This window comes from Struthio camelus, chromosome 3, assembly GCF_040807025.1.
Source record: "Struthio camelus isolate bStrCam1 chromosome 3, bStrCam1.hap1, whole genome shotgun sequence".
NCBI classification, from domain to species: domain Eukaryota; kingdom Metazoa; phylum Chordata; class Aves; order Struthioniformes; family Struthionidae; genus Struthio; species Struthio camelus.
The window spans coordinates 33,455,985-33,477,285 of record NC_090944.1 but is presented as its reverse complement, the minus strand read 5'-3'; the positions used below and the strand labels follow the sequence as shown (position 1 = coordinate 33,477,285).

At 42.0% G+C, this 21,301-nt stretch overlaps 1 protein-coding gene across 2 annotated transcripts in view; it reads left to right on the top strand.

Annotated features, from left to right (window-relative positions):
- The first annotated feature begins 3,414 nt into the window (after positions 1–3,414).
- The window catches only part of CSMD1 (CUB and Sushi multiple domains 1), a 1,260,625-nt gene continuing 1,242,738 nt past the window's right edge, over positions 3,415–21,301 (top strand). For both annotated transcript variants that reach the window (XM_068937332.1, XM_068937331.1), the window contains exon 1: positions 3,415–3,705. In XM_068937332.1, the coding sequence (XP_068793433.1) occupies positions 3,639–3,705 (67 nt within the window). In that variant the 5' untranslated portion in view covers positions 3,415–3,638. The remainder of the gene's footprint in view (positions 3,706–21,301) is intronic.

Here is a 21,301-nt window from a genome sequence, read left to right as displayed (position 1 = left end):
TTTTGATGAATTGCTCATGAGAACGACTTCTGCTTTTTGACTTCCTGACCCCAAATCCGTGTTCCGTTGAAGACTTGTCTTCTTATAGACTTTTTTTTTTTCCAATATGCCATTTTGAATTTCAAACTTTTAAGATTTTAAACTTAGGACTTTATAATAACCTCCTGGAAGAGAGCTACTGCCTTCTGACCCAGCTGACAAGTATTAATACTGGTTATGGGTTCTGCCAAGCATCCCTTTTTTATGAGTATACAGGACATTTTCAGCTGTGTTCTGAATCAGTAATTTTTATCAGATATTCCTGTGCAGATATTCCTATACCTTACATAAAGATGCTTCTTCCTCTCAGAAAGCAGCAACAGAGAACAGTGCCTTCAAAATTACTAACATGTAACAAGCTGCAAAAGAAACGGAAAAGGGGAAATCCAACCTTTTAGACCTTTTTTATATTGCATAGGGGAAGCAAAAGGAACAGCTCTCAATTAAAAATAAATCCCTATCAAGTTACCTTTAAATTACCCTGATTAGTACGAACAGTCTTGACATATACACTCTCCCATACCCTCTATAGGGAATAGAGAGAAATATTGCCTCTTTTCACACTCATAAATTCAGGGGTTTTATGGTAGTACATCAAGTACTTAAAATATAATAGAGAGATTATGGTCGTTAGGTTGGATCATCTTCTGTAATTAACATGTTTAGGTACCACAGTTGCAAGCTGAGCTCAAATCAGGTTGGTGGAGATTTCAATAGCTCCTCCAAGATGACGTTTCCTGAATGCCAAGCTTTATTTTGGCAGTAATCTTCCGGTCCCTTGGGGGTTCGGCAAAATGTTTTCAGTCACCCAGATTTTCTAAGAGTCACAGTGACATCTACCTGAGTCTGTAGAGAGCCTGAAATGATAACTGAAGGGTCAAACATTCCCCATTTATCTCAGAAAGGCGCTAACTCAGTGACAGGTGATAACATGCAAAAGATCCGAGACTGGTCTACTATCACAGGATATAGGACTATAATGATACTGATTACAGTGCACAGTTATTTGGCCTTATCTAGGGGCCATGAAGGAAAGAAGCTACCACATCTTTAACTCATTCAAGGAGGAGACAAGTCCCAAAAGCTCAGCAGAGCTCAGAGAAACCTCAGAAGTACTACAAGCCTCAAGAAACACTAGATATAGATTTACAAGGGTGAGTCAAGACCAAGAGAGCACATATTGTATTGTATTGGAGTTTCTGTAGAATCTGCTATGAGCACAGTTATACAGTAACTCTTTGAATTAAAAGAGCTTACTTAAAGGAAACAGCAAGAAATAACACAATAACACAATAACACAATCATTACCATTTTCAACTAGACCCTGACAGCCATAAATGGAGAGTATGAACTTTTTAACTTTTCTAACGCAATAGACAACAGTGAAATAAAACTAAAAATCAGCGTGATCCCTTGGGCCAAACATAAGGCAAAAAAAAAAAAACAAAAAAAAAAACCCAAACTATTTTCAGAAATCTAAGCCTCAGACTGGCGCAAGCTAGACAGGCAAAGCTTAAGTTTAGTGACCGTTTTTGTCTTTCTCACAATCATTAGTGAATGACTGCTGCAAAGGTGTAGTTGGAGGGTTGTATGTGAGGAGCCAGAGCAGTGCTGACCAGGGAATTCTGCGCAGCATCTTGGCTACATGATGCATGATACGAGTGAGTATTAGCATCATTTTACTTTCACGAAAGCAAAGATGAGTCCCCGAGGTGTTCTAAAAATATGGATGAATATTAAGATTGCATGGCTCTTTTGAAATTGTTTGGCACCTCCAGCCTCCAGCTCCCAGTTTGGGAGTTAAGGTGTGGGGAAACAAGTGGGGAAAGGCAGGAAAGATAACGAAGATGAAGTGCGGCAGCGAGGAAATGCTTGCCACAAGATGGCAGCAATGCCACGTCTTTCTCTGCACATCGCCTGGCCCTGGAATTTTTTGAGTGAGAACCGCAACAACATTTATACATAAATACAAGCTTATTACAAAATCAGCCTACCTCGTTCAGTGCCCATTCACCACCTTCTTGCAGCTTACAATGAGAAAACAACTTTGCATATTTCATCAAGAAAGAAAACTCATCATAAATGAATAATTACAACCTTGAAACTACCTTTCCGGAGGTGTTCGGGTTTCTTTTTTTTTTTTTTTCCTGTGAGCCTTTGTATATTAATTACAGATAATGGAGTTAGGCCCAGTGAGCAGTATTGGTAGTGGTAATCTTTACAATTCTTACTCAATCAAAGGTCAAATTTCAGTACTTTTTTTGCCACCTCTATCTGCAGGTAGGCCTGGTGCAGAAACTCGTTGGCAATGGGCATCACCTTGCAGAGCCATGGGAGCGTGGGGGCCTGTGGCAGGCTAACAGTGGGTCACCATTTCCCTTCTCTTGGGCTTGGGGAACAAGCTCCACTTGTTTTCAGAGCGGTATTGGGGAAGCCCTTGCCGCACGCTGCCATGCGCTGGAGAGGTCTGCTAATGGCACTAATTCCTCTTGGCAACAGGAGCCACGAGGAATGGCAGCATAAAGACAAACTGGCGTTTCTCAAGGAGGCTTTGGCTCCTCTCCTTCCCCTTAGGAAGATCAGTTTGTTCTGATGAGCAGCTTGGAAGGCACCGACAAGGCACATTTGAGACCTGAAAGCCTTCCTCTCGGCAGAGCAGGGATCGAAAGAGCGCAGAGTTTCAGCTAGAACTAGGGATGCCCCCGCTGGGCGACGTAACCTCTGGGTGGAGGGTCCGAGGCTGCGGAAGAGCCGGGGGCAGGGGCTGGGCTCGGCGGGGAGCAGGAGCCCCCCGAGCAGGGTGGCCTGGAGGGGGCACCCTTCGGCGGCGGGGGCCGCCGGGGAGGGCGGCCCTGGCCCGCGGGGGGCTGCGGGGGCAGCCCGAGCCGCGCGGGGGGCCGCTGCGTGGGCGGGCCGGGGCGCGGGGCGCGGGGCGCGGGGCGCGGGGCGCGGCCGTGCGGGGCGGCCGCGGGCTCGGCGTGCGCCCGCTGCGCAGCGCCCGGCCCCTTCCCCTCTCGCCGGGAAGCGATGGTTGAGTCCGGCGGCGGCGGCGGCAGCGGTTCGGGCGGCTGGCAGCCTGTCTGCTGCGCTCCCTGCGCCGCGCTCGCCGCGATCCCTCCCTCTCGCCTTCCCCTCCTCCTCCTCCTCCTCCTCCTCCTCCTCCTCTTCCTCACACTGCCCGGATCCCTCTCCTGCCGCTGCCTCGCCTGCCTGCCCGGCTCTCCCCGCCCGGCGGCCGTGGATGCCGCGCTGCCTGCGGCGCCGGGCGTGCCTCGCCTCGCCTCCCCTCCCCTGGGCGGGCGGGCGGGCGGCGGGCCGGCGGCGCCGGGGCTCCGCGGGCGCTGCGCGGCGCAGCCCCGCCGCGGCGCGGGACTGATGCTATGAGAGGAGCGGAGCGAGCCGCGCGCGCAGTCCTGCAGGAGGCGTCGGGCGCTGCGCGGCGCTCGGGACGCGGACCGCTCCTCGCCGCCGCTGCTCGCCCTGTGGTGGTTATCTGGCGCTGTCCTTAGCCCCGCTGCCGCTCGGAGGACACGGTCGCAGCCGAGAAGAGCCGCTGGGGGTTTGGTGTGAGTGTGTGTGTGTGTGGAATAACTGCAGACATGACTGCGTGGAGGAAATTCAAGTCTCTGCTGGTTTTCTGCGCGGGGCTCCTCACTGCAGCTCAGGGTAAGATTTGGGTTTCTCTCATTAGGGTCTGGGCTGGATTCGTGCGGGCTATGGTTATGGCACTGATTTCCCCTCAGCTAGCCGCTGCCGCTCGGATGAGCTCGTTCCCTCGCTCCCTTTCTGCGCAAGGAAATAGCAGGCTGCCCGAGCCCAGGCTGCCTTCTCCCTGCCTCCCACCTCCCGCCGGGTCCCCACGCACGTCGGTGTTCCCCGAGGGCTCGCTTCCCAGCCAGGCAGCTGCCTCGGGGGAAACCAGCCCCCAAGAGTTGGGCAGCAGCTGCTGCGATGCTCCGAGGGGGGCCGTGCGCATCCAGCCTCCTGGGCAGCGCAGGAGAGTTTGCGAACAGTTGCCTCTCGGCACACGCAGGAGCGGTGCTCGCTGCCATGCGAGGGACGGTCCCTGGGCTGGCAAGTTTGGCTCTCCCCTCCTCCCGCCTCTCCTGCTCTGCCCGTGCTCTGGGGGAGCGCGGAGTGGGTGGCCGCGGAGAGCCGCCCCCGCCTGCCTTCAGCCGGCTCCGCTCCCCGCGAGTCCCGCGGAGGCGGGGATGTGGGGCTAGAGCCCCCTCCGCCAGGCTGCCTTCCCGTGCCGGAGGGGAGAGGTCTCCTTTCTGCTTGGCACACAGCGCGGAGCGTCTCCCACCCCCGGCTGGGTTTCTCCTTAAAATCAGTGGGTGGAGGGAGAGGAAACGAGGGGGTGACGGTGGAGAATTGGGTTACACAACTTCACTGCTGGCCTCAGCCCCATCACTTGCCTCATCGCTGGAGACAACAACTTCTCCATTATTCACTTCGCTTCTCATTAGCCTTGTGCTTTTTCATGCTGGGAGAGATACGAGCGTGTGTGTGAGAGAGAGCGAGAGAGAGCGCGAGAGAGCGGGAGGGAGCGAGCGAGGGAGGCTGCTCGCAGCACAGCACCTGTCCCCGTTGCAGCCTCTTTCCTCTCCCACCTCGCTCCCCGTTGTTCCTGCCCTCCTCCGGGAGGACGGTCCCTCTTGCGGTCTGTGCTGTGTGAGGATCCCTTAACCCTTCCAAGGCTCGTCGCATCCTTCCTACCATCTCATTTTTCCTAGGGCTTTTTTCTCCTTCCTCCCGCCGCCCGGCGGGGGGGCAGATGGCTGGGGCGGGGGCAGCGGGGCGGCGGCCCCGGCCGGGCGGGCGGGGTGGGGGGGAGCCTGGGGGCGCCGCTACCCCGGCGGCCGGGCAGCGCCGCAGGGAGCCCTCCCCTCGGGGCCTCCCGCCGCGATCCGCAGGGGAGGTGGCGGCAGGCCGGTCTGCTCTGCCAAGAACCGGGCGAAAGCTTTGCCCAGTCCGGAGCAGCGCCCGCGGCTCCTTAAAAGCCCCTGAGACGGCGCCTCAGCCCAAATCCTGGCGTTGCCTCGGGGCTCACCAGGCAACGCCGCTCGGCTGCCCCCAGTCCTGCTTCCACCGTGGAGGATGAAGAGCAGGGCAGGAGGATCAGAAGTGGGGTTTCCTGGGCTGGGAGACGCGCAGCTCCTGCAAACGGGGCCGTGCTTGGCGGAGCGCAGGGCGCACGCCAGCCCGCGGGGCGCAAGGCTGCGCCGTGTGACCGCCCTGCCCAAACTTCCTGCGGGCTCGGCCGGGCCGCCTGGGCTCCGCGGCTGCTCCTTGCTCCTCGCTTGCACGAGCCGGGCGCCGCCGCGCTGCCGCGGGCGGGCGGGCGGGCGGGGCGGCCGCGGGGAGCCGCGGGCCGGGCGCGGAGCTGCGCCCGGCGCTGCCCCGCCGCGGCGCCCGGCGCGCACCGGGACAGGCTGCAGCCGCGGCCGCGCGGGCTCCCGGGGCGCACCGGCACCCGCGACTCATTTGTTAAATACACTGTAGCTGGTTCTGTCGTTTGACATTTAAGTGTTTTCTTTTCATGGCTGACAGCACATACGAAAAGCTGGAGGCTGGATCATGGTTATTCAGCGGAGATCCGACGTGTTTTGCTTACATACAAAGCCTTTGCCAGGAACATTTGGGCACTGCCTCTGATGCTGCTCTGCAGAATGTAATTATGCTTCGCCTAATGTGGAGCAGCAGCACACCTACTTAAAGGCTACGAACTGACTTAATATTGAAGTCAAACAACAGGTAGACGAGGAACCAGCGGGGACATTTGACATAATTCCTTCCCATTTACCTTCCTCAGCAATTGAGCACAGGTATCTATATTTAGTCGAATGTAATCCTGAGGCTAAAATTACATTTATAGTTTAGAGAATGAAAGAACTCCTTGCTTAGTAACATGAAGAGCCCAGGCTTCCAGAAGCACACAAAATTCTAATTAATAGATCCCTAGAACTCTGTTTTACCTGCTCCTTGGTAGCTGAATAATTTGGTAGTCACTCTAATAAGAATTCGTGTGTTTTTTGGTATGTTTTGGGTTTCCATGAGGAGAAAATCCAAAGCGCTGCATTTCTGGAGGTGTTGCCTCACAAGGAGTTTTCCCTTATCTTTCAGTAAATGAGAGGTGGGCTGCTTTCCGCGTTGATCCTCATTATAAAATGAAATGCAAACCCTCTATTGCTGTGCAATACATGTCTACAACTTTTTAAAGGAGCGAGAAAGGACAAAATGAACATACGTCATTGTTCATTGTGGTAGGCTTAAGGCACAGCTCTATAAATTCTTTGGATTCCTTTTTTCTACTAGTGCATCTGAATATTTTGAGAAACATTGCAGAACGGGAACTCTTTCCTGTCCATTATGCTTTAGACATAAAGAGAAATTAGTATGGAGTCATTTAAAAGTATCACTTCCCAGAAACAACCCTGTAATAGCAATGATGCTTCACCGAGACAGGCAGCACAGTGCTCAGCTCTGCATGGGAAGGTGAACTTATTCATAGAGCCATTTGCTAATTCCAGTAGGTTATACCCTAGCAAAAGCAAACATAAAAACAAAATAGAAGACTGTTGATTTACTTCAAACATAAAATATGGCAGTACGATTTTATAAATATCAAACTGCTGGGGAAGAAATAGTAGATTAAGGCTGAACTTGGACTAAAATTCAGGATAGGAGATTGCAGGAGATGTTTCTGGTGTAGTCTGAGGTCTATGGACCTCAGCTGTTTTCAATGTAGAAATATATATTGCTTAATATTTTAAAGTACCCCATTACAAGTTTTCAAGATCATTTCCTAGACTCATTCAGATAACCATATGTAACATCTTCATCGCCACCTCATTGCCTCAAACAAAATGTGCATAAGTAGACTTTATTTTGTATTACCACCTCAGAGGCATCATTCAAATTAACGGGAAATAGCAAAGGAAACACTTCTGTTCTTAAATCAAATCCAGACAGTGAAAGGACTCCCACATCTATAACTTCAGATTTGGTTAAAACAAAACAAAACACAACAAAACTCATTTTTATGTACCCTCTGCTTACTGCTATTGCTTTGTCAAAATAATTACTATAACTACAATACGTAAAGTTACCACTGTGTTGAAGGCCTACTCTTGTTGGTCTGACAGAGTTTCTCTCTTTTAAAGCCACGTATTTTCTCCTTCTCCAAAGCAGTGTTTCTCAGACTGCGAAGCTGGTCTCTCTAGAGAGACTCCATTCTCTTCCAGAGAAGGCTAAATCAATCCTAAGGAAAATGAGCTGAAAAAAAGGTTTAGGATTTTTTTTTTTCTTTAGAAAAATTGGAGCTAGCTGTTGAATATTCAGCTGCAAAATCTGAATATTCTGTGGACAAATTCCCCTCCCTGCACCCAAGTCTAGTGAACAAATAGCCATAGAAAGACAGAAAAGAGACAAGCCAGCTCTGTCCATGTGATTGAACTATAATATTTTAATATAAAAATGTATTTACTTTTCACTAAGTTCTGTATCTTTCCCAATTTTCCATTAGATGTTTATATAATGTGCCTAACCGTATAGAAATAGGAAATAAGTAAAATTTAAATATAATATAGCAGAGAGAGCATATCAGCTCAACAAAGATTCTCCAAACAATTATTTTATACCTTTGAACCCCTTTCCACCATCAGCTGATACACAGATACCAGTTTCCCTGAAGGCGGGGAAGGACACTAGTGTCAGGAGCTGCTGATGGGGTACAAGAGCATGCACTCAGCATGCATACGTGAACTTCTAGACATGCTAAAATCCATGAGGGCAGTTCAGCACCTTCTGTGAACTGTGCAAATAGCAAAATTTTCTAGATTATTTTCTGTTCATTTCATTAATTGTCACTCCCGCAGCCCTTTACGTAGATACGCACGATTTAGATCAGGTGTGGGATTTTTTTTTTTTCTTGCAGACTGCTTTTTCTATACAAACATGGAGTCTAGCTCTTCATCTCATTATTACTCATTATACAGCAGTATCGTTACATATGCATTGATGTATGCAAATTTTAAAAGTCGTGTATGGGACTTTGATTCCAGCACTGTTTGCAATCATTAAAACTTTAGTCCCATTGAGTTAGGAGCAGTGTCTGCGGCTGAGTAAATATTTGTAACAGAAACCAATGCATTCAGGATTTGCTACGCTCTCTAGACTTAAAGCCTGAAAAGCCTTAGAGACCACTGATTTCAACTTTCCCAAAACATATCTTCTATACACTGTCACACTAAACCTTCTCTCACAACCTTTCCTTGTAGAAATAACTGCTTAATATAATGAATATGTAAATCCTCCAATGATTTTAAGTATGAAATGTTATTTCATTTTGCTCAAATCTTATTGAAGTGACATGTCTCTTTGACCATGATGACGTTATTCTGATAGTAAACAGCTTAAGTGTGCACACAGGTACTGCAGTATAGTGTTGGGTTCACTGTAACCAGCAGGGGGATGCAATGTCCAGAGGGGAATTGCTATACAATCAGCTGAAGCAGTAGCAGTCTTGTTAGGCATTATCTCCACTAAAACTAAAATACACAACTGAATTTATATTGGGGTCCCCAAATAAGAATTGGGCCTCTAGTTTTCCGTACGGTTGTAAAATTAGGAAGATTAAAGGGAGCTAAATTCGATGTTTTTCCAGCTTCTGCAGTGAACAAAGAATGAGAATCATACAGAAATTCTCCTAATGTGGGTATGAATCACTTTCTTTTACTTAGATGCTTTACTTTTCTACATCAGCTGCAATATCCTTTAAACCATTTTTATCAACCAGTAACTTTTGAAATAGGGACAAATGCCATCAATGCCTGAGGAAAGCTGTGAGCTCATACTTTGTCCTCATACATCTTTGTTCTAGCTGGATGAAAGATTTCACTCAACTGTATGACATTTATACTGCATTTAAGAAAATCTACACTAGATTTGTTGTAAACATTTCTCTAAGGAATAACTGCTTAAACAAATTACTTGGATTACGGCTAGTGTTATATTGACACACAAAGGCAACATTTATCAATTGCCTGCATTTAGGAATTCAACAGTAAAGGGAGAGACGCGCATGCACTGAAAACTCTTACAAGAGTAATACTGCGTCTTATTGCCAATAAGAAGTCTTTCTTGCTTAGAGGCAAATATTTTTTCTGCATTTCTTACTCATTTAAAATAAATGGAATATGAGAACAGTTTCTTGCCATTTTTACCTGGAGGGCACATCCAGTTAAAAGGGTAGAGCAAGATTTAATCACTGTTATATTGCTGATGATTAACGAGAATTCCTCTTGATTAATCAAAATATCATCAATGATATTAGTAAAAAGATATTACCAAAAAAAAAATAATTTCTTGCAATTATAGCAATGCTGTAATTTCCAGTATGAAGATTAATCACAGTTTGTTACAGCTTTATAATTATTAAATTGTTCATTTTAACAATCCCTTAACGCATATTCTGAAACAGTGATTCCACCTCTTTCTACTTAATTTTTGGAGACGTCACAGTCAAATGAAAAATAACTCTGGACAGTGTGAGGACCCTATTCCGCTCTAAATGAAACTGAGTATCTATTGATTTCAGCAGTAGCTGGATTCACCCATTTTGAAAAGATTGCTTCTCTAAGTAGGGTAGACGGGGTAGACGCTGTGCCTGAATACTGGAGTAAGACCTTCTTTACTATGAGTTTTTATGGTTGAGAACATCTGACAATGTTTACATCTGTAAAAGACTGAAAAAAAGGAAAACTGGATGAATCTGAGCAATCAACCTTGGTGTAATTAATGGTATTTATAGATGTTTGTATGTATTTATAGAAATTTATAGAGGTAATTTGTTTTAAACACTATCTCCAATATCTCCAAATATGATTTTATCTGACCTCTGTCTAGACTCCTTTTTTACTGTTTTTTCCTTTTTTCCTTAAAGAAATTACGGAATACAATATACAGGGAAATCTAGTCTCATTTTTGTCTTCAGATATTTTATGTCTCTCCTACAGTATCCCATGGATACTGAAGTACAGAATCATCTTCCGTATTCATGCCACCGTTGTACAGTGGCATTCCAAAATAAATTTTCGCAGCACTGCAGCTCACATAGAGCTAAACATGATGATAAAATTTTGTATGCAGTGTTTGTTTTGCAAACTGTTGCATAAAATATTGTCAGCTTTTTAAAATTACATTTTGCCGCACTTATTTCATGCTTTATTCTCAGTTTCAAGATCGTGACCTTTTAATGCAATTTTACTAAACACGAAGTTTTTCTCATTTCCAACCTGAAAGTTTTCCTCGCTTTTTATTACAGAGGGAGGCATTTTAATATCTATATATCAGTCTTTTTATGGAAATGATGTTACAGTTCTGTTGTTTGTAGCGAACCTTTAACATTTGGCGGAGAGCAAATCTGGGGCTAGAGATGTGTCTTTTTCTCATCCTATGAGTTGCAGATCAAACATGACCATACATAATCCTTTATAAATCAGTATTTTCCTTCTTTGACTTGTGTTACTTGCAATATTGTTTCCACATACAAAATATAAGAGAACACAAATATTCAAACTTATGCTTTGCCTTACATTGCAAAACATCAGCAATGTACAGTGCACTGGGAAAGCAAAGTGCAGCCATTGGTGGTCCGCTTTGGAATCTCACACTCAAAGGTGGGCCTGAACACACCGGAAACCATGATATATTTTCTCTTTTCATTCTTTTAGTCCAGCCATAGTTTGGGCTTAAGGCATCTTCACTCTGCTTGCAACGCTTGTTATTGAAGTGCATGGTGGAACTTGGCTCGTTTTTGCCTAGTGTGTCCAAAATAGGTGGAAGAGAGCTTAGATTTGTCTTTGGCCACTGCGCTGGAGCTAGAACTTGCCTTTTAGGAGTGTACCAGGGCTCAGGCTGGACTTGTGGTGCTTGCAAATAAGGCAGAGAGCAGGAAAGATCAGATGCTGCGAGGGCTCAGGATCCACACCAGGCTGCCCGTATAGACACAGCTAGTGGGGCGTGCGGCACAGTAGGGATTTTGCCAGGAAGCAGCTGATGTTAGAAACCAAGCAGGTAGATATTACAGAAATACACACGAGTTCATGGAACCTGCCTTGCACTGTACTTTGGAGAAAGAATGCAGGTGACTGTGATAATAAGAAAAAAGGAAAGAAAGAGCAAGGATTTTAATGGCAGTACTTAAGAAAGTGAATAGAAAATAGGATCATTTTGTCCTATTATTTTTCTGTGTTTCCTACCTGTAGAGTTTCTTGCACAACAGTGAAGTTTTGAGCAAAAGGGCTCATTTTGATAAAATAATAAAAAAGAAAAGTGTTTAACTTACTTTTAGTCTAATTTTACATGCTTCTAGTTGTGAAACAAATGGTCATGATAAATCACAGTGTTCTCACTAATGTCTGTGGGATATCAATACAGAATCTGACTGCTTCCAAGTGACTAAGTACACTATTTTAGCTCTGCCCCAGCAGCCAGATTCTGTATTGGTATCCTGCTGATGTTTCTTATAATACATGGATTGAGTCATACTAAGCTTTTTTAGGGGAAAGCTGTTTTATAATTCACTTTTAGAACTCCAGTACAATCAAGCAACTGCTAATATCACAATTGGTGACCCTCTGCATTTGTAGACGTTTCTCTTGAGAAATAAAATTGATTTTCTTTATCTTAGCACGTAAATACACACAGCACACACCTTGACCCATTGTTTGCAATGTCTCTAACACTGAAGAATGTAGTGCTAATAGATTTTATGAAGTCAAGAGTGACAGCAGCAGTAGCATTTTGATCATGAGCTATATTCAGCCATTTCTAGCTTGCTTTTCTATGAAACCTGTATAGGGGAAGCTGTATCAGAATATTTAATTAAAATAAGTGTAAATGCTGTAATTTGCTTTTTTTTTTTTCCATAATGCAGCATAATGTGAAACAAATCTGCCAGTCTGTAGAGGAATTCGACGTTATATAATGCTGAATGAGTTATGCTGGACATAGGCTCTGATACTCATAGGCTCAATTATACGGTTTGGGTTGCCTATATGTCAGATTCTCCAAGTTAGAACAGAAAAAAAAAATCTTGTTAACTTTGATAAACTTTGAATCTGCCCTTTAGTGTAGCTGAGTATCTCACAGAAAACTTGCATTAGAGCAAGGGTGCTGGCACAAATCTAATAATGATAAAGAGAGTTCCAACTCTTAGTTATCATTATTAATATTAAATATTTTGAAAATAATGACAGAAACTTCACTAACATTGAGGATACAGGGTGCCTGAAATTTGTTGACCTATCTGAAGTGCATCTTACTCCAGTGGCTTTTGGCAGTTATGTAATTTATTTGCTTCTGAGGAGAGATTAACCTTTAATTGCTTTCTTTAGCAACATTTAGTAAACAGACTGAAGGAATGGAGATGATCTATGCAAACAGCAAAGACGGATTTCTTCAACTCATGTTGCCATGACAATTTAGGCTTTTTCTGTCAACTCTTGAAAAGCTCCAAAGTGATTTTTTAAAGCAATGAATGAGGGAATTCTGGAAACTGAAGTTGCTGTCTTTTTCAGCTTAATGTCATTTTACACAGTGAAGAGTCTAATCCAAAAGATCTTAACACTTACAAACAGGAAATATGGTTAAAAATATGACAATATCATGAACTTTCCTGTTCTCTGTTGTTTTACACCAACAGAGAAGCCAGCTTCAGATGCATTATCAGGTGCTTTAGATTTCTTTTATTGATTACAATATGTGATTACAATAAATAGTCAAAATAAAAATAATAACAGGTAGCAAAGGGTGTAAAGGCCAGCTTATAGTTATTATTTTGTTCTCCATGACAATATTTTGTCTTTCAACTGTTTTGTGGAAAATGATTACAGAAGGATTATAGAACAAAGAAAGACTAATCATTTTATTTCTTTTACAGCTGCAGTTATAAAATAAGTTCAATGATTGAGGAAGGCAAATCAAAAGGCTATTGTCACTATATTTAAATTACTATTTGAGATATTTCTCGTATAAAATGTGCTGTTACTAATCAAACAGAACTTCCCTCTTTTGATTTATTTAAAATAAAATGGACTATTTTGAAAATACATAAAACCAGTCTAAACTACTTGAATTTACTTCTTAATAAATAATTTGCTTAAAGGTGTATTTCTTAGGTTGCTGTTAGCAGTAAGAGAAACAAGGTAAAGGAAAAGAAGATAAACTGAAGTGCTATTTCCACTGGGAAAATAAGTTTCTCTATATAGAAGACAAGAAAAGTAGTTCGGTAATAGTTTTATTTTTAAAATGTTCCTGGCAGATGATGGCTACAGAGTTGGTGCAGTTTGTTTACCACCTTGTAATGGATTTGAGATGAGTCATATTACATTAAAAAGAAAATTGAGAAGTCATTTTGTCAAAGTGAATTCAGTTTTTCTGTTTCTCATATATACCCGAATGATTAGTCCTCTTTAAACAGAGACATCTGATTGATTGTTTTAGTGTTGATCCTTGTTGTGTCCGTAAGCCCTAGTTTCTTTTGCTAGAAACTGTAAATCCAGATCTGCAATTTTTGTTTACCAGATAAGGTAACATAGCTAGAGAGTCTCCTTTCAGTTAGTCTTGTACATCTTAAAAGTATTAGCCATTTTATTATGAAGCTAGTTTGGACCACAATAACTTCAACCTCTAAAAGCACAGCTGTTTTTTGCAAGCCTTTCTATCCTGTTGCCTTCAGAGCAGGTGCTGGCTGAGTAAGGACCATAGCATGAGGTCCTGAGATTTTGTGTGGTAGAGAAATCTTTATTTCTGTCTTATTTCCATACTGCCTTTATAACTGCACTTTACTGGTAATGCATCTCTGTGTATCCACAAACAGTATTAAGGTAAAGTGGTACTTACTCAAATGAATATTTGATAAAGAAACAGACTTGTGGATGGAATCACTTATGATACGTCAGGTCATACCCACTCAGCATGAAAATCAACCTTCTCTTGCCAAAATATCTGATGGAAGAAAAAAATCAGTTTATTGAATAAAAGAACATGTATATACCGAACTATAAAGCATCTGTCTGAGCTCATTTTACCAGCAAAACAAGTATTAATGTAAAGTTCAAGGAAGCTGGAAAGGGGCAGAAGGTACTGTTTATTGGTAAAGATCTAGATTGGTCGATGTATTTATTTTTACTTTACTTTCAGTAATGCCAAACTTCTGTAGTTCCCACTGATTTAAGAGAAAACTACAGATCTCACCACTTCTGAACCTCAGGGAATTGCACTGTACTTACTTTTACACTTGTAAATCATCATAATCTGAATGCAATATAGTACTGTAAAGAGAATGGATATGCAACAACATAAAGCATTAACTATTTTTATCTTCCAGGTCTTATCTGAGCTGAACAAAGTTTCCAAATCTAGAATGGTCATACTACTTTTTTAGAATGGGGAGATTTGTGAAGGGAAGGGCTGGTTTGTTTTTCTTTAAAACTGTTGTACTTTGGTAATCGTGAGTGAAAAAAATATCTGTATCTGATGTTCCCAGCAACAAAATCCTTGTGATTACAAAGCAAACATAAAAAAACAGCAGCAAATTAAAATTTGGAATGAAGCCAACTCACAGACTATTGGCTGTATTGAATAATAGAGGCTGTTGTCCTGGCCCCAAATTAAAAACAATCACCACCACCTCCATATTATTTTCTCTGTAAGTATTTATCATTTTTACGGTTATCCCACACTGATGGCTGCTAATTGCAATTGAGCTCCATTTGTATTTCTAAGAAGTAGGCCATTTGTTAGGGGTGAGGCAGTACTTTGCAGCTCGGATGAAAGATAAAGGTGTATCTTGCCAATTGTAGCACTGTAAGATAGGTACCTAACTCCTTTTGAAATGACTGAGCATCTCTCTTCCGAGAATATTTGCAGGAGGGATAGATTTGTGCAAACATTTCAAACATGTTTTGTCACATAGTACTCGTACATTCAGATACTGTTTCGTAAAGTGGAAGCATTTTGTGTGACTATCTCAACAGCAGTTTGATTCTCAGATCTACTCGGTGACACTGTTCATGTCTAGGTGCTATCCAAAAGGAGTGCTGTGCATGAAGAGCAGGTCCCTGGGGTGGGGGGAGGGAAATCAATTAAAAAAGAAACTACTGTTTGACACTGAAATGGTAATGTACTGCCCACTGTGGAAAAAAATAGGCTATCGCGGTGACAGAGACTGTGTCAGGTGAGGGATGGGCATTCAACACAGGGGACAGTATAGGCATCTGATGAAAACCATTCTTATATTTCATTGACACATTCTTTGATAGTACAGCTGAAGGAGATAAGCTGTTTGAAAAAAGGAGTTGCATGTGAAAGAGCATGACAGCGTGTAATGAGGATTTCAGTCAGACTTGTTTCATTTTTTAAATCAGTCGTTCCTCTTGTCATTTACCCTCTTCCACTCAACTAATTTCTGGGATATTTTGTTTATTATTCTATTTATTCTTTAACTAAGACTTGATTAAGCAGGGACATATAAGCATGGTACGATTTATTAGTTTGTTTCATAATAACTCCTAGAGTATAAAGCCCCATCATACAAGGTATCGTGAACTGAGAGGACAAGAAATGGAGAACCTTATTACTTTGTGACAGGAAATGCAAGTTCGGGCATGTAAAATGTTGTGTCCAGCATGAACGGAATCAAATAAAATACGTGTGTCTTCTGATGCCTAGTCCATAGTAGCTTCACGTTGCATCCATCAGCAGCTATTCACGCTTGTTTCTGATCTCCATTACTGGATACTGAATAGCATAGTACAATCACCTCCCCTGATCGTCTCCTGGAACACAAGCGTACTGGTCCAGTCTTACTCAGCAGAACCAGTAGCATAACTCAAACTTGCAATGCTCGAAGGCGAGTGCACTCAGTGGAATCCCTGGTGCCACTGCCGCACGGGTCTGACATGGTCTGATATGGTCCTCATGGACATGGTAGCTCAGTTGCTGAGCTCAGTTGCTGAGCTGATAAACAGGCTTGATAATGACATGCTGAAAATAATGGCTTTTATCTAGCAGAACTTGTAGAACTGGCACCAGCAGATTTGAAACATTAAATACTATTTCCCTTTCCTTTCCCTTTACTATTTCTTTAAAATTTTCCTTCTGCAAACCGTCTTTCTTTTTCTATTCACTCTGTAATTTGCTCCTCTGTTGAAGGAATATAAGAAGCATTCTTTGTTATGTTCCAAAGTGGCTGTTTAAGATTCCCATGGAAAAAAGCACAGAGTCGAATCTGTGACTTGCGTGCTATGAGCAACCCATATGTAGAATGAACACAGGAGCTGCGCACCTTTTAAGTCCTGAAGAGCTAAGTCATAGACATAACCTGTGCCCAGTTTTTGTGAAATTTCCATGAAGTTGATTAAGTTTCGGACTTCAATTTGCATTTAAAAATGCAAAAAGTGTCACTTCAAATCATGCCACAGTATCCTCTCTCTGACATTGGCCATTAGCAAATGCAGAGAAAAGACTGCAGGAAACAAGATTGTATATAGAGTCTTATATTTTAGCAGCCCCTGGCCAGTTTAGGGGAGCCTTAGCCAGAGGGTGCATCTGCGTTCAATAGCCATCAGGAAATGTAACCTCCATGAATCTGCTCTTCAACCTATTCATAGTTTAGACTACTTATGGACACTATTCTGTGACAATTTATTTTATGAGTTAATTCTTGCTTCGTGGAAAAGCACTACTTTTTGCTCATTTTGAAGCTTCTAGTTGCTCGTTTCCCTGATCAGTTCCCAGCTCTTCAGAAATATTTCATCCTGCATAGAACTTTGCATCTGAGAGGTAGGAAAGGATGATGTGAATCGGTAAATTACGTACTTTTCCCCCATACACCTAAAAATTCCATGTGGATATTTATATTAACTAATTCCAAGTAATACTAATGTATGATTCCCAAATACGCTTCTCATAATTTTTAATAATGATGCTGCTGTTAATGTTGTTGATGCACTGAAAAGAATAATAGTCTATATTTCTTTATAAACAGATGTTTGACTCTCTCACTGTCTCATTACCTGACTGTTATTCTCATCACTGCTATTTTGATTGTTTTCTTTCCTATAAATGCTGTGGATGTACGCTGTGACCATCTGAATAACAATATTAAAGACCTTGCCCTGTGAGAGAGTTTTGGAGGGACAGAAGATAAAATGCTTAGAGAATCAGGTCCTGCTAAAGACTGAATACAGCAAACCAGGTGCTTAATGGTCTCTGCTATTGACATTGGCTTCCACGGAGTGTGTTAGTAACTCACTGGGAATAAAATGTGCACTGTACAATAGCTCCATCTTGCATGCACACTATAATTTGCCCTTCTGTGGTCAGCCAGCCCAAGTCCAATCTATCTCTGGTCACCAATCAATCATATCTCGATGGTGTTTTTTTTTTTCCTGGGACAAAAACAATCAAAAAGCCTGGTGAAAACTAGTGGGGGTTGTGTTAAACATTAATGATGGGATCTGGTGAAGAACTGAGTTTCTGAGGAGAGTAGATAGTGGAATTGATTGGCTGTCTTTGGGAAACTTTGCAACCTCTCTCTCTCTCAGAAAAAAATCTGTGAAGAGAAAATACTGAAACCCTGTCATCTTTCTAAATTAAACAATTTCCATCCCCCCCAATCCCAAAATCCAGATCTAAAACATATTGCAAAAATTAAGCAATAACATTGAAAATTCTGCCCCTAAGCAGAAGCTTATCTGTAACCTCAAAACATGCAAGACATTCTGTGGGGTCCAGTTAGGCATATTATTTTCTTTTCTTAGTTTAGCCTTAAGACAATCAGATATTATAGTAATATGTGTAAGCATAAAATGCTTAAGAAAGTTTCTCACTGTCTGAAAGAGAACTATTTCTCTTGCTTTTTAAGACCCTTCCTATGTGTGTTTAGGCTGGCTCTGAATGGGCTGTTCCCATGGAGGCTGTTCCCCTTTATCCTCTCTCCTTCTCCTCTCAGGAATGTCAGTAGAAAAGACTATCCATGCTATAAAAACAAAACAAAGCAATATAAATAAATAATTTAGAAAAGCATATCTGAACGTTGTGGACAACAGTAGTATCAGATAGAAGAATCCAGAATCTCATTAATGTTAGCAAAGATCTCATGACTGTTCTTGTTGTTTCTTCCTAAAAGGCTCTACTTCATTTCCACAGAAGAGAAAATTCTGAGTATTTTTGACAGAATCTATTCAGGAAGGCAAGGCTTTAATTACTGCTATCCTGTCCAGAAAAAGTATTGCTTAGCTTGAGAACTTTATGAACTGACAAAAACACAGGTTTTAGAAAGAAGGCTGGGAGAGGACCACGTCCAAGCAAGATGTAAGATATCGTACAAAGTGCAATCTAAATTTACAGTGAGATGAGTGAATGATTGAGTTCTTTGAGTTTGACCAATTTCATGGGATTTGGAATTATTTTTCAAGAAAGTTTTGTTTTCTGCTTGATTAGAATAGGCCTACATATTTATTAAAAAGAGAAAATTGTCTGAACACTTAAAGATTATAATCAAGTGACAGATTAAGTTTACAAATAAATACTGTGTTTAATTAAAAAATAATTATTCATTTCAGGTAGCAGAAGTGTAATGCTGGCTTGGGGGTCACATCAAATTAATTGTGTAATCCTACGATTTCGTAGTAAGCTTGGCTCTTTTAAAAATTACCTTAACATAAGGGAACATCTCAGAAGGAATATCTCAACCACTTTAACTGAAGGATCAGATGGCACATACAGTTACTTTCTAGAATTAGTATAGCAGTATTTCTTCAGACAAAATTATTTAAAGAGAATTTGTTGATCAGTTGTGACATTCCAATACTATTATGTTGCTGGCATAATCCTTCAATATCCATCTTTTCTTCTTTCTGCTTAGAATCACTTTTGGTTAACATAGAGTATGTGCCTGAAAAATTCAGAAAATAAAAATATGCTGATTGTTCTAATGTAACATAATATAACATTAATTCAAGAGCTAGATCGAGATGTGCTGAACTCATTAATTTCATGCATGTTGAGGACACTCAGCAATAAATATACAGGATTTAAGCATCAAGGTCTCCCTTTATTGTGAAGATATTTGCATCTAATGCTTAGACTACCAAATGACCACTTAACTGCTACTTTAACCGCAGATACACTCATATTTGCATATGCCTATATTTTCATTAGAAAATTAGTTTTGTGCCTAAAATTCTATTTCTGGGCCTTCCCAGAGTGCTTACATCTTACCAATTTGTCTAGCACTGTTATCTAGCAGTTATTGTAACCCACAATATCCATAGGGATAAAACTACTAGGCTTTCTTTCAGAGCATCTACAAACTTGGCCCTCACATGAGATATTCCTGGGAGTGGAACTGGTGCCCTCTCATTTTCCCAGAGTAGAGTAATTTAGCAGATGGAGTACTCAGCTGGACTGTGAAAAAAATCTACATTCAATGTCTTCTTCCCTAAGAAAGTTAAAGCCTGTCTCATGCTTTTTTCAAGCATTTCCTGTGACTGCCCTAGCCTCTTCTCTGTTGGTGCAGTGAAGGATTCCTGCTGAAGTTTTGTTAGGAGGCAGAAGATCTGGGTTCCAAACGTCACTTAAAGAAACTTAATATAAAACACTAAAAGAGCTGTTGGAACCGTAACTGGATCCCTATTGGTCCTGTCTTACATGGAGAGTGTTACCCACTATATCACAGAGTCGTACTCCTGGTTAGGTTTCTGTCTTGCTCAGTGAATATTTAATTATTCTGTGAAAAGTGGATTTACAAGTAGCTGACCTAGAACACTGTTGTGAGCTTTATTTGCCAAGAAGCACCTAAAAGCTAGGTGCTGTAATACCTAGTTTCTGCTCATTTCAGGAAATAATTGATAACCTTTAGTATTAGGGCCTTAGCTATCATCATGTTTTGTCCTTCAAATAAAATCTACCAAGAAACCTGCCAGAGAGGTGTGATATTATCAAGGGACCGTTCCATTTTATTCTGTAGTTCATATTTATTTGAGATTGAGGCAAAAAGTTTTTTTATTCTTGCACAAAGTTTCCAGCATTGCTTAACTTACTAGGTATCTACCACATCTCTGCTGACATCAGTGATACTGGAGAGATGAGAAAATTTAGGTCTATGTATAACGCTGTCACTTGGATTTGCATATATTTGTTTTAAGGTGCCCAGTTACCATAGGAATGAATATAGTATAAATATATGTGTAAGTACGTGTGTCTGAGCGAGAGAGACAGATAATTGCAGTCATTTGAGTCTATTGTGTAGGCAGTTCCATAGTTACCTTGCACTGCTCTTCAAATTCTGTCCATTCTTCTAATCATGTTGAAAACAATGCTGTTGTTTATGAATGCCACTGTAAAAGCAAGCTGCCACCACACAGGAAGATGTTGTGTCTGAAATACTTCACCCCAGCCTATTGAACTTCTGCAGCTGAAGTCCATGACATTCAGCTTCAACAGGGGTTTCTGAAAACACTGGAGTGATGTACTGCTTATCAGCTGCACCATTACATGGGTTTTCACCCCAAAGCATGGGGAGCCAGAGTAACTGAGACCCATAGTCACAGATGTGTAAATTTATCACTAAGTCCATTTCCCTCAGGATGACACACTGCGTTTCAGCTCCCTGTAGGTGGAGGAATGCATTTGGTACAGGTTTTGCTAACTGTCCCACTGCACTGAGGATTATAGTGGTCCAGAAAGAGCCTCCGCACCTCCCTGAATGCAAAGTGAACCAAATGTTTTTAATTTACCACTCTCTATTGACAGCAATAGTTTGTTCCATTTTACTATATATGGTAAAATGACATAAAACAAATAAACAAAAAAGCAGCATGAAGCAGACACTTTTTTGTGATTTTTGTTTTCCTCATTAAAACTAATTTTGACAACACATTTTAAAACAGCTAGCAAGGAACCCAGAGGGACTAAAAGGCTATTTACTGACAGTATTAAAAACAGATCTGGCCAGGAAAAATTCTGCAGATACAAAAGAGCAAGGAAATCTTCTTTCTTTGAAAAAGATTAAAGACGATCCAAGAAACTATAGATCAGTGAATTTAACAAAGGTTACGGAAGAAATTAAACTACCGTAAGGAAGTGTGAAAGAACAGCTTGAAAATGGGTTTGATTAAGGATAACCAGCATAGATTCAGGCAGGGGAGGTCATGCTTAACTAACCTGCTGGAGTTCTTTGAAGGTATTA